General features: G+C 40.1%; 2 protein-coding genes across 2 annotated transcripts; one reads left to right on the top strand and one right to left on the bottom strand.

The window, feature by feature from the left end:
* Window positions 1-438: 438 nt before the first annotated feature.
* Window positions 439-3005, bottom strand: LOC131263221 (post-GPI attachment to proteins factor 3). The gene is made up of 5 exons (XM_058265388.1): window positions 2704-3005; window positions 2469-2626; window positions 1978-2392; window positions 1695-1899; window positions 439-1616 (listed from the first exon to the last, which is right to left on the bottom strand). Exons 1-5 carry the CDS (start codon window positions 2843-2845, stop codon window positions 1538-1540), a joined length of 999 nt encoding a protein of 332 aa, XP_058121371.1. The 5' UTR covers window positions 2846-3005; the 3' UTR covers window positions 439-1537.
* A 544-nt stretch (window positions 3006-3549) lies between these two features.
* On the top strand, window positions 3550-8163 carry LOC131267647 (ras-related protein Rab-2A). Its single transcript, XM_058270572.1, has 4 exons — window positions 3550-3975; window positions 6481-6796; window positions 7427-7607; window positions 7685-8163. Exons 1-4 carry the CDS (start codon window positions 3930-3932, stop codon window positions 7781-7783), a joined length of 642 nt encoding a protein of 213 aa, XP_058126555.1. The 5' UTR covers window positions 3550-3929; the 3' UTR covers window positions 7784-8163.
* The last annotated feature ends 3287 nt before the right edge of the window (window positions 8164-11450 follow it).

Raw genomic sequence — 11450 nt, 5'->3', positions numbered from 1 at the left:
ACCACATTTTGTTTTGAAACAACTAGTACTACATTCTAACAAACAGTTTTTTATCTTTTCGTCAAATTGTTTTGATTTAACAATCGTATACCTTAAAGCAAACGATTGATAAATAAATCATATTCGACAAAATTAAACAAATCCGTACGTGATTCTACATAATATTCAGATAAATTTAACGATGGCTAACCGATTGCTATCGATATCGTTGAATTGATTTTTTTTCGGATACCTTACACAATAACTTATTAATTGCTATGATGATTGGAGATGTGATATACATAATATGAGAACATAAATTTACTGCAAGAATTCGTCACGCACACTGTATATTGTATGCATTTTGGCGTTACAAAAGGATAGGTATTACCGAAAAATAAGAATGAATTGCAGTTGATATTCCGCAAAAGAACTGTTCTGAAATTTCGGGCAACCAAAGTGAAAGAAAACGCAGTAGAACTGGAATGGATTAAAATGTGTATATTGGTCCTAGTCTAGAGTCTTGCACCTTCTCTCTACATTACGAAATGGTAGTAGTATGTTTGCTTCCAAACAAGTACATAATCGTATAAATATATTGCAGTGCCCGATGAGTAGAAAACCAGGAACTCCTGCTCCAAGTGTACGGCCCCTTCTCAGTACACTGGCAACAAAGGGACATACGTCAATTCCACCTGATCTCGGGCGTACTGTAGTTGACTAGATTTCCGGAACCGAAGTACGGAACCTATTGAACTATCCAAATCTTAATTGCTAATAAGTATATCCTCCTCGCTCGCTGAGGTCTTCCAGGATAATTTCGAGTTCCGAATGTTGAAAACTTACTATGCTACACTTGCTGGCGCTTTATAACGATTCTAACAGCAAAACAGCCTGTGCTGTATGGTGCAGGTTGAAATATTCTCATTTGATCGACTACGCTTTTTCGAATAAACGTAAAATAGAAGGTTAATTTGCACGATTACGTCTTATGTTCATCGAAAGTCTTACGAATATTATTAGTTTGGCAAATTTTCCAATCGTTCCTAGCTAATGATTTTAAATTTTGATCATAATTTATGTAAATTTGTGTAGTCAAAAAAATTAAGATAAATGTTATTCATTCTTTGAGAAACATTCTACTGCGAAGTTTTTAAAATTTACAACCACTAAACACTGCTTCATTGCTTAATATTTCCATGTCATTTTTCCATTGCAAAATACGCATATTGATTATGTTTGGAAATTAATAATTAATATTGAAAAACTAGTTATTCTTCCCGCTAAGTATGGATATATAAACAAACCTTATAATAGGTTTTCTGTTTTCGTTCGATCGAAAGCGATTTTTCGAGCATAACCCGTGTCGTGCTGCGTGCCCCTCTGTGTGCACCTCTGTAACCGATCATTAAGGGTTCGTTGCTTCCTGTCAGTTGTCGTTCGTGTGATACAATTGTGGAATAATATTATTGTCTACGGGAGCTTCGGGTTTCTCGCCAACCCCAACACGTATTTTAATTCTGCTTTCCGGTTCTCCTATGGCAACATTGGAAATTTCTTACAGCAGCTTCTGAACTTCTTCATCCCTACTGTCAACCATTTCTTTACGTAACGTTCTGCAGTCTTCGATGATGAAACTGGAAAAGACGATTTTAAAAAGGGTATTCTAAGTGTGGATTACAAAACGAAGAGTGGTATCGATTGGGCAAACTCACCTATAGAATAATATTGTTAGTGGTGCCGTCACAAGATGCCAAATTGAATGTGCATCAAACGTCCACAGGATCGGTGGGAAATCGTTTATTTCCAACAGTAGCGACAGCGTCGCCAGGACGATGAACAAAAAGCACTTCCAAACGTAACGACGTTTCTTGCGCTGAAGCAAACACCACAAAATCCATCCAAGTGCGCCGCTCATGCCTGCCAGTGTTAAGAAAGGAAGAAGATTTAAGTACTCTTTAATGCCACCGAAAGCACCGAGGGAACCGCCATTCTTACCGGTCACAATGTTTGCCTTCATGTTGTACGAATAGTCAAAGCGGCCAATACTCAGATACGAAAAGTGATTGATGAAGAACAGCACGCAAAAGATGCTAAATATTGCCCGAACGAACATCGATCGTCGATGTATCATCCGCTGGACCATGCAGTGAAACGAGGCGAGCACCATCGAGTAGGCGAACGTGTAATCTAACAGCTCGGTCACCGGGAAATCGCGCGTGTGAAAAACGGTCGACCAGATCCACGCATTGAGACAGATGTAAGAAAATGTACGCCACGTGCCGTACATTGGACTGTCGGGGCGTACCTCGCGCTTGAAGCGCTGCAGCATTTTGTAGTGCGTGAAAAAGTTTGCTATCGAAAACAGCACCGATGCCGGCTCCTGCATCCCAAGGAATCGTATGAATGGCCACTAGAGATTAAAGAAAAACACAGACCAACAGGTAAATTGTAGATAATCAAACGGGGGATAGGAACTCGATCATTACTTTTCCGTAGAACTGCGGTGTAGTCCAATTTCTGTTGTGGAATGCGTTTGTCGTTTTCCACATGCAGTCGTAGCCACACTCATCGTAACATGTCCATAACAGCAATTTATTGATCGGATCGTGCTTCCACTGCAACTCACGTTTGTATGCTATACCAGCTGAAATTTCAAACAAAAAAAAACAATAAAACATGTAACATTGTTGGTGGCCAATTTACAACAGAATAGCAACTTACACTTGGTGCAATTGTCCAACGTGCAAAATTTCAGACAATTTTGATAAAACTGACTTAGGTCACCGCCGGACGCCAAAATGAATCGAAAGAAGTATATTAGCAGCAAAATTAGAACAAGCGCAATCACCCGGTATCGTATCATCTTGTCGGATGGATTCGCTTAGCCGCGTTGCGCTAAACCTTAAGCGATATCGCCGAAATGCTGGAGAAACGAACTGCTAATCACGGTACCATTATCGCAAAACAGATTACGCCGCACCGCACAGAAAGCAAAGCAAATATCGCTTTTGCGAGCTGCACACGCAACCACAATATCACAAGAATAATGAGCCGTCGATACGACTTCGAGAATCAAAACAAAAACCTGGTGAAGTGTTCGGTCCTTTTAATTTGGTAGGTTCGAGTTAATGCAGTTCCAACTCTAAAATAACTCAGTTGTAGATATTTCTTCTAATTTGAAAATAACAAACTTTTTAACTCGTTGTACGAATTTCCAGACACATATACATAATATTGTATCGATTGACAACTAAATAGTAAAAAATTTAAAAATAAAATAAAATATCAATTTTGAATTTATGCAACATTACGAGAACTTTCGGTACAACAGCTCCATCAAACCAATCTACTGAAAATTCTAATGTGCCTTAGTGAGCCTAATAAATCCTGGAACTTATTTATTCTTTTTATAAAATTAAATTATCGTTGAAAAAATAAAACCTAGCGCTTGGCCCTTATAGGAACTAAGTACAGCATTCGAAAATAGACCAGGAACGGGTATCTCTAGGAACGAGTAAGTGCGGTGCGGAATGCTCCACTCTAACTACATATTGTCGTAGACTTTTCTGAATTGGTCACCTTTTTCTCTGTTCTACGCTTCAACAAAGAAATAAACAACTGTACAACCAGCAGTGACTATTGTGCAAAGCCCACGTTCGAGAACAAACGTGATAATCGTACCGCTGTTTGCGCACGGTATTTTCCCGTCAATTTGGTGTGTTTGAGAGTGCTGTGCGTGTTTTTATTGCTGCTCCTACGCAGCAGTACGCAGTGAAACTAGTCACAACACCATTGTGTGCCCCCCGTGAATCTCCTGTGCTTCTTGCAAAACACTAGAAAGCAGGTGTTTTGTGATAGCCGATTCTATAATACTACGTCTAGATTCTTAACGAGCAGGGTATTCGGTGGAATAAGTGCAATAATAAGCCCTTGAATAACTACGCAAAATGTCTTACGCGTATCTGTTCAAGTATATCATCATAGGAGACACAGGTAATTATGATGATTAGAAATGGTGTCGAGAAAAATCCCAAGCATTGACGAAGGGATTCCTCCTAACATTCAAACCATACGGTCATTTTATGCTGGGTATCGCAGCTGTACCTTCAATGGAAAGGGAAAAGCGCATCCTCTAGCTTTTTGGGTGTGATTTAATTTGCATTGCGTAGGTGTTCCTAGGGCATACTCAGAAGGGTAGACCAATACATTCAAGAACATCCAGGAGGAGTAACATGACGCCGTGAAAACTGTTTTGACAAAAAAGAAATCATCCTTTAAGCAGGACGCAAAGCAAAAAGAAGAAGAGGTAACCCGCATGAATCACGAAAGTTGTCGGGAAACGAAAATGAAATTATCTCTAAGCAAGGAGGGAGGACAGAAAAGCCTACAAACCGCAAACCGCCGTCACCGACAGGCGGCAGAATAAAATCGATAATTTTTCGTCATCAAACTCACACCGTCCCACATCCATCCCGGCGCGCGCCGTTCCTTTGCCAGGCGAAAAAAGGAACACGAAGGGACGGGGAAGAAATTGTGTTTCATGATGCTTGGGCCTGTGCAAGCGATTCCCTTTCGAACGTATGAAACCACCATATGGAAGGGCTTTTTCCTCCCACCCCGGGTTAATCAGTTAGAGAATTTTCCTTCGAACCGTTGATAAACTTTGAAGCATGCCCTATTGCAGCCCATCACGCGCTGGCCACAACTCCGGGTCGATACCGATACGTTTCGTGGACCTTGCCATCTTGGACTACGAACCGTTTCTCTTTGTTCGCGATGACCTACACTACAGTGGTTTCATAAAATAATTGCATTGTTTTGTCCGCTCCGGTAGCGGACGAACGACGACCATCACATCATCTAGCGTACTGGGATGGAAAGTGTCCCTGGCCAGCAAAACCAAGCTTGGTCAAGAGACCTACCATTTTCTTATTAGTTACTTATTACGGTTATTATTTCTAAACGCCAAACGAATAGTCCAACAACACTACGGATGCATACTGAAGCCATACACTTGCTTGTCCGGTTGCTTTGGCTGGGGGTACGATATTAGCAATGATATTGCGATCACCGCCCACCGTGGGGTGCACACTTTTTGCTCGATTCAGGAAGCGGTAGTTACAACCAAAGTCCCCGTCTAATCGAGTAGGCTATGCTCACAAAGAAAGTGAAAAAGACGATGCAACAAAACGAAAGCGGGAATTACGATCCGGCCTCATAAAGAAGAAAGTACTCAATAGTTTAACACCCCGTTTGTTTATGTTTGCCGGAAGCATGATTCATACTCGGAGCTGTGAAGGGGTACTCCGATGCAGTACTGAGGCGCAGTCTACACGCTCAATTGCATGATGCATCCAGCCGGATGGTCTTGTCTTTTTATTTTAAACAAGGGCAACAAGTAACAAAAATAAAAGATAAAAGCAAACCTCAAACGAACTATTAACACTCTCGCTCGGATACTACAGGGAAAAGAGAAAATGTAGATTAATCATTATTTTTTTTTTTATATATATTTGGACGGCCAGGCCGTATTGTAAGATTAATCATTATGTTATTCATTCAAGACGCGTGTTACTCAGTGGTCTTTGTGGACTTTATTCATCCATGACATAACAGATTGACTTTTCTTTTTACTTGCTAATTAATTTGAAATCATGTAAGATAGAGATTAATAACCACTTGTTTTACAACATTAACTTTCCTTACTTCAGTTGTGCTAGCGCCTTCTTAAGGAAACATATGTAGAAAATCCATACCAACTACACAATGTAAATGCCTACGAAACGGTGGTACTGATAGCTTTTTGAATCACTGCACGCGGCCAAAGATGATTCGCAGAAGAGAAATATTCATTGTGGAACTCAATCCATGGTTGACTCTGCGATAAGTGTTGGTATGTAGTGACCAACAGATAGTATAATCACAACCTAGTTGTATGACCTATTGGCTAGAACCGTAGATTCCCTAGTCTCAACTTGGATTGCGCAGCACGTGCTGGGATAAAGTGTGCGTTCTTTGCGCTATGTATAATCAATATTTTTAATTCAATTGTCTAAACAATAAGTTTGCATGTATCATTAGAGGTAGCCAATTTTCAATTGTAGCTACCATCATCAAGAAAAATATCTTCTTCTTCTTCTTCTTCTTCTTCTTCTTGGCGTAACGACCTCTTGGTCATGCCTGCCCGTTAAGGGCTTACGAGACTTGTTTCCCTGTTGTACGTGGATAGTCAGTCCTCTCGTACAGGAGCGGGTCCGGTCTCGGTTGGGATTCGAACCCACGCCATCGAGATGGTGAGCCCCGGCGCTCATTGGCCGATTTTCTAACCGGCGCTACCGCTCGGTTGTCGCGGACCCCCCGCGATAAGAAAAATATATATAAAATGTAAATTATATTTACAAACATTCACAAGTCTTTCAAAATGTAGTATAATGGAATTAATGTTGCAGCATACGGATGAAATTTAATTAAAAAAACTCTTTTTCTCTCTTTTCCCAGGTGTGGGCAAATCCTGCCTACTGTTGCAGTTCACCGACAAACGATTCCAACCCGTGCACGACTTGACGATCGGTGTCGAGTTTGGGGCCCGCATGATCACCATCGATGGCAAGCAGATCAAGCTACAGATCTGGGACACGGCCGGTCAGGAGGCGTTCCGTTCGATTACACGCTCGTACTACCGTGGCGCTGCCGGTGCACTGCTCGTCTACGACATTACTCGCCGTGAAACGTTCAACCACCTTACCACCTGGCTGGAAGACGCCCGGCAACACTCGAACTCCAACATGGTGATCATGCTGATCGGCAACAAGAGGTTTGTAATGTGTATAGATTGTCCATTATGGGAAATGCGGTAACAGACTAATAGAATCGTCTACCATCGGTATGATACGTTTAACTGACGATCGAATAAAATTTTATTAATCGGCTGAGAAGAACAATATTTTCAAGGCACATTTTAAATTATGAAGTAAGGTAAAACTACATATTAGGAATCTGGTGTATTACGGTCAAAATTTCGTTTGTTATTTCTCTTATAGAAGTTGTCAAATTCTTAGATATAACTTTTCATACAATTTTAAATCTCCTATCATCTACGTTTCTTGTTTGATATGAGACAATTCTTTAAACTGTTCTTTAAACTGAGAACGTTGTCAAAAACTGAAGTGATTCAACGTTAATGAAAGCAGAAAACTATAAATGACGTGGGTGATTTGTTTTGTATGTGTTATCCAATTATATTCTAATTTAACATTCCTTTGTTACTCAAGGGAATGATATTTTTTTAATGTAATATTTCTGTTCTATGGTTCCTTCGATTAAATTGAATTGAAGGATCATAAATGTTATCTACAATAGATCTAATTAAAAATGCATATAACAGGAATTGATTTTTTAAATTCATTTGTGCTATGGTGATTAAATTACTATCCATCACTTCCAGTGATTTGGATTCGCGTCGAGAGGTAAAGAAAGAGGAAGGCGAAGCGTTCGCCCGTGAGCACGGCTTGGTGTTTATGGAAACATCCGCGCGTACGGCGGCAAATGTCGAGGAGGCGTTCATCAACACGGCCAAGGAAATCTACGAAAAAATCCAGGAAGGTGTCTTCGATATAAACAATGAGGTGAGAGTTTGGTTGGAAAAAAGGTTTTGTCTTGTGGCCACTTTTAAACATTTTCTCTTTTTTACCTTTCCTATTAGGCCAACGGAATCAAGATTGGTCAGCAGCATTCCCCGACGAGCCCGTCGCTGGGCAGTGGCAACAGCCCGGGCGGGCCGGCCAGCAGTGGATGCTGCTAAGCGTCGTGCCGCCAGCCACCGACGATCATGATGTGTAATGCCGTACCCGACGATGGCCCGACGACGGCGACGCTGGGCCGGAGCTGGGATGAAATCAAGTGAAACCTGGTGTGATCGAGAACGGGAAAGAGGAAGGATATATGGCAGGAGGGAAAAAGGGGCAAAGATCGGTTTCTGCGGAACGTAACGAGTTAGTTATGGTCGAGACCGGTCGACAAAATAATGCCTACACCAGAGGTACCGAAAAGACAGGACCCGGGGACGGTGATTAGACAATGCAAATTTTACAGTTGGGGCTGCATTTTCTGTACGGCTAAAACCGTCACTTTAATGAATCAGAGAAGTAAAGAAAAAATACACACACACACTAACTTACCACACTTGAAAGTAATCAGGCTATAAGGGGCACACATCGGACACTCGCTCAGAAACTCAGGGGCGAAGTAATCGAAAACGCGAAAGGAAAAATAGAGGTAAAAGATCAACAAAGTGAAGGCACGTTTCGTAAGCCACGAATCATAAGAACTGATGAGAGAGCTTCAGAGACATTCGAAGCAGTACGATAGCTATGCCATATGTGCACACTTGCTTTGTTCCGCCCGCCTAAAATACAGCCAACAAACAGTGCAGCTTATCACACGATCAAAAAGGATAAAAATTATGGAGAACAGGGACAAAATTGAGCAAACATGGGATGAAATTATTACAACGCAAACATACCAATTGACAACCAATTCCAGTTTTGTCTGATGATAAGGGGTGGATACTACCGTGTATAGCGGTGTGTTAGAGAAAACCAAAAGAAAAAAACCGACAAAACTAAAATAAAACACAAGAAAAGAACCGATGCTACGAGAATAATACTTACAACGCCTCGGTAAACCTATGTTTCCTTGGATGATTCGGATGACGTTGTAGCGACGCGGGTTTCGTAATGAAAATAGACACACTTGCACACACAGACACACACAGCACACTAAACCATATTCACGATCGTGTTGTCACAACAAAGGAACACCTCGTTTTGCGCAAGTGGTACGGATGATCGCAAAATGACGTCGTTTGGCGCGTTCATGAAGACGTGATTTCCGTTGCGAGAGGTGATTGTAAAGTAATAAAAGCAAAATATAAACATTTTTACTCTTCATACCTTCATCCATCTTCCTTGCGCTCTCGAGGAAGAATTAAATGGGTCGGTAAAGAAATGATCTCGTAGAGCTAACACACCATTCACACTGTATCGTTTGTACAGTACGTTTGTCAGCTTATACGAATGTATTTTTAAAATTATGATCAATGATTTCTTTAAACTGCTTGTTTTCCATCTTCTCCATTCATTCGTTGCATGTTTTTGGTCTCAGCGATGCTCTAAATAATGCACTCAACGCAATGTTTAAATTTTACTGTATAAGTCACCTCCTTCATTTTAAACCACCTCAAGCATGGATGATGTGGTTTGTCCTTGGTCGATGCAAATGTTTTTTTTTTATTTTATGTAACAAGATTAACACATTGGACACGGAACAGAAGAACACTATATCCATACGATTTGCAACACGTTTCCCACTGCAGTCCTCTTTCGGGCCATATATAAATAAACTCGTTTTCTCCACAATATTCCATTAAATCTCTCGCCACCGTTGTTCTTCCAGCCAAATCTCGTAGTTGGCTTGATAAAAAGAGGGTCGGATTAGAAGATTGTGTAAACTGTCGCCTACTTTGATCCTTCGGCAGTTTACGCGTTACACATCACACTGGTGCACGAAACCGCAGCGAAACTACACGCCTTAAAAATTCCTATGAAAACTTGATAATTAGTTGTGATCGCAATCCAAAAACAAAGAGCAAAACAACCCGAGTGCACTTCGCACTCTCTATTGCCCAATGCCCTCACCCCCTGTATGCTTTCAACGTCCTTAAAACATATTATTATTTCTCCGAGCTATAATAAATATAAGTTAGTGGTTGCAATTAACTTTGTGTAGAGTTACGTATACATGTATGGTATCGCATACAAACAAAACAAAGTAACGTTCAAAAACTAACTTTCAATCATCCGCTGCACATCCGCGCGTTTGGCCAGGGTTTCGTTTTCTTCCGTTCGGCGCCGTTCTTTGAAACGATTTTCTAATGCAAACTTATCATCAGCGAATAAAGTAGATAAATATCTTTAATCCCATTATTGAATTGCTACCTTATAACAAAAGAGAAAAAGAAAGAGAGATACGGAGCTGACTTTAAATTAGTGCAGTTGTAAGGGAAAGCGATGGAATGATCCGATCGTATTCGGAGCAAAGCCAAGGTAACGGTAATTTGTGCCGATGTCATAAATATTGACATGCGCAACAAACAGGAAATAAATTGAAAGTGGATCAGAAATTAAGATAAACGAAAAAAACATCTTGCAAGGAATAACAACACTATATGTATGGTTTAGAAAAAGACAGGAATAAAAAAGGCAACGGAACTGAAATACAGTAAAAAGTGTAAGATTGTTCCATCATTTCACCAGATTGTGAAAGAAAACAAAAAACTAAAAAGATACATCATTGATTGATTGAAACTATATGGATCACTTTTATTCATTAAAAGTCTTTACGTAAGTACGGAACACTACGACTAATCCTAAATGCTTTATAATAACTCTTGCTGGCGGAAAGAGAGAGACACAGATAGAGAGTAAGACGGTAAACGCAACACGCAACTACAACTATTTGAATCACAAAAGCCCTGTTTTAAGTGTAGTTTTAGCTTAAAGAGACTTCATCCACTGACATTAAATTGTTTGTATTTACCGTGCGCTACATCTGCCGAAACAAACAATCTATTGATTTTTTAAATTTTTATCTATTCTATTATTCTAAGTATGCCAAAAATAATGATTTTCAATTAGCTACCATTGCAGCACGGTCCTCGATAACAATCAACCCTATTCCTTTGACCTTGGACCCACGACGTGTAAAAACAGTACAGACAAAAGAAACCTTCGACACAGAAACAGGTTATTTTCTAGTTCTGAAAATATCACACTAACACTACGCGCCCCCAGAAGTTGCCCAGTTTCACTACAATATTTCAAATATAACGTCGTATTGTTATTGTAAATGTTTTCCTACAATGTTCCTAACACGTGGACTGAAGAATAAATGAAGCAGGCAGCTAACAATAACCTGCACTGATGCTGCCATTTTTATTTTCTACTTTTCGTAAGGCATTCGATTGACACGTTCGGTGATCTATTTGTTTTGCTAATATCTTAGTGATCGATTCAGAAAAATTAAAAAAATATTCAAAATGGTCAAATGGCCTAATATACTGAACACCTCATTCCAACCTCGTTGGTTTCAAAAAAAGATCTTTATCGTTTGTTTGCCTGCATTGTTTCCATTGCTTTGATTGTTCAATTTTTGAGGTAGTTCATAGTTAGGGAAAAGCAAAATTTCATCGCACGTCAGTGTCGATTGCAAATCGAAATAAAATTTAGCTATTAAACCTTTTAAAGTGCTTATTATATGGTGTAGTAATATTCTCAACTATATAGCAAATCCTTTATCGACTTCATAGCAGCACATTTTAAATTCCGTGTACTAATGGAACTGATGGCGCTTCAGTTGAAGCTGTGCAAACTCATCCCCGGACAGCGCGTCGCTTACGAGCGCAACCTTTC

Source organism: Anopheles coustani, chromosome 2 (genome assembly GCF_943734705.1).
Source record: "Anopheles coustani chromosome 2, idAnoCousDA_361_x.2, whole genome shotgun sequence".
Lineage (NCBI taxonomy): Eukaryota > Metazoa > Arthropoda > Insecta > Diptera > Culicidae > Anopheles > Anopheles coustani.
The sequence above is the reverse complement of the archived record's forward strand: the minus strand, read 5'-3'. Positions and strand labels throughout refer to the sequence as shown.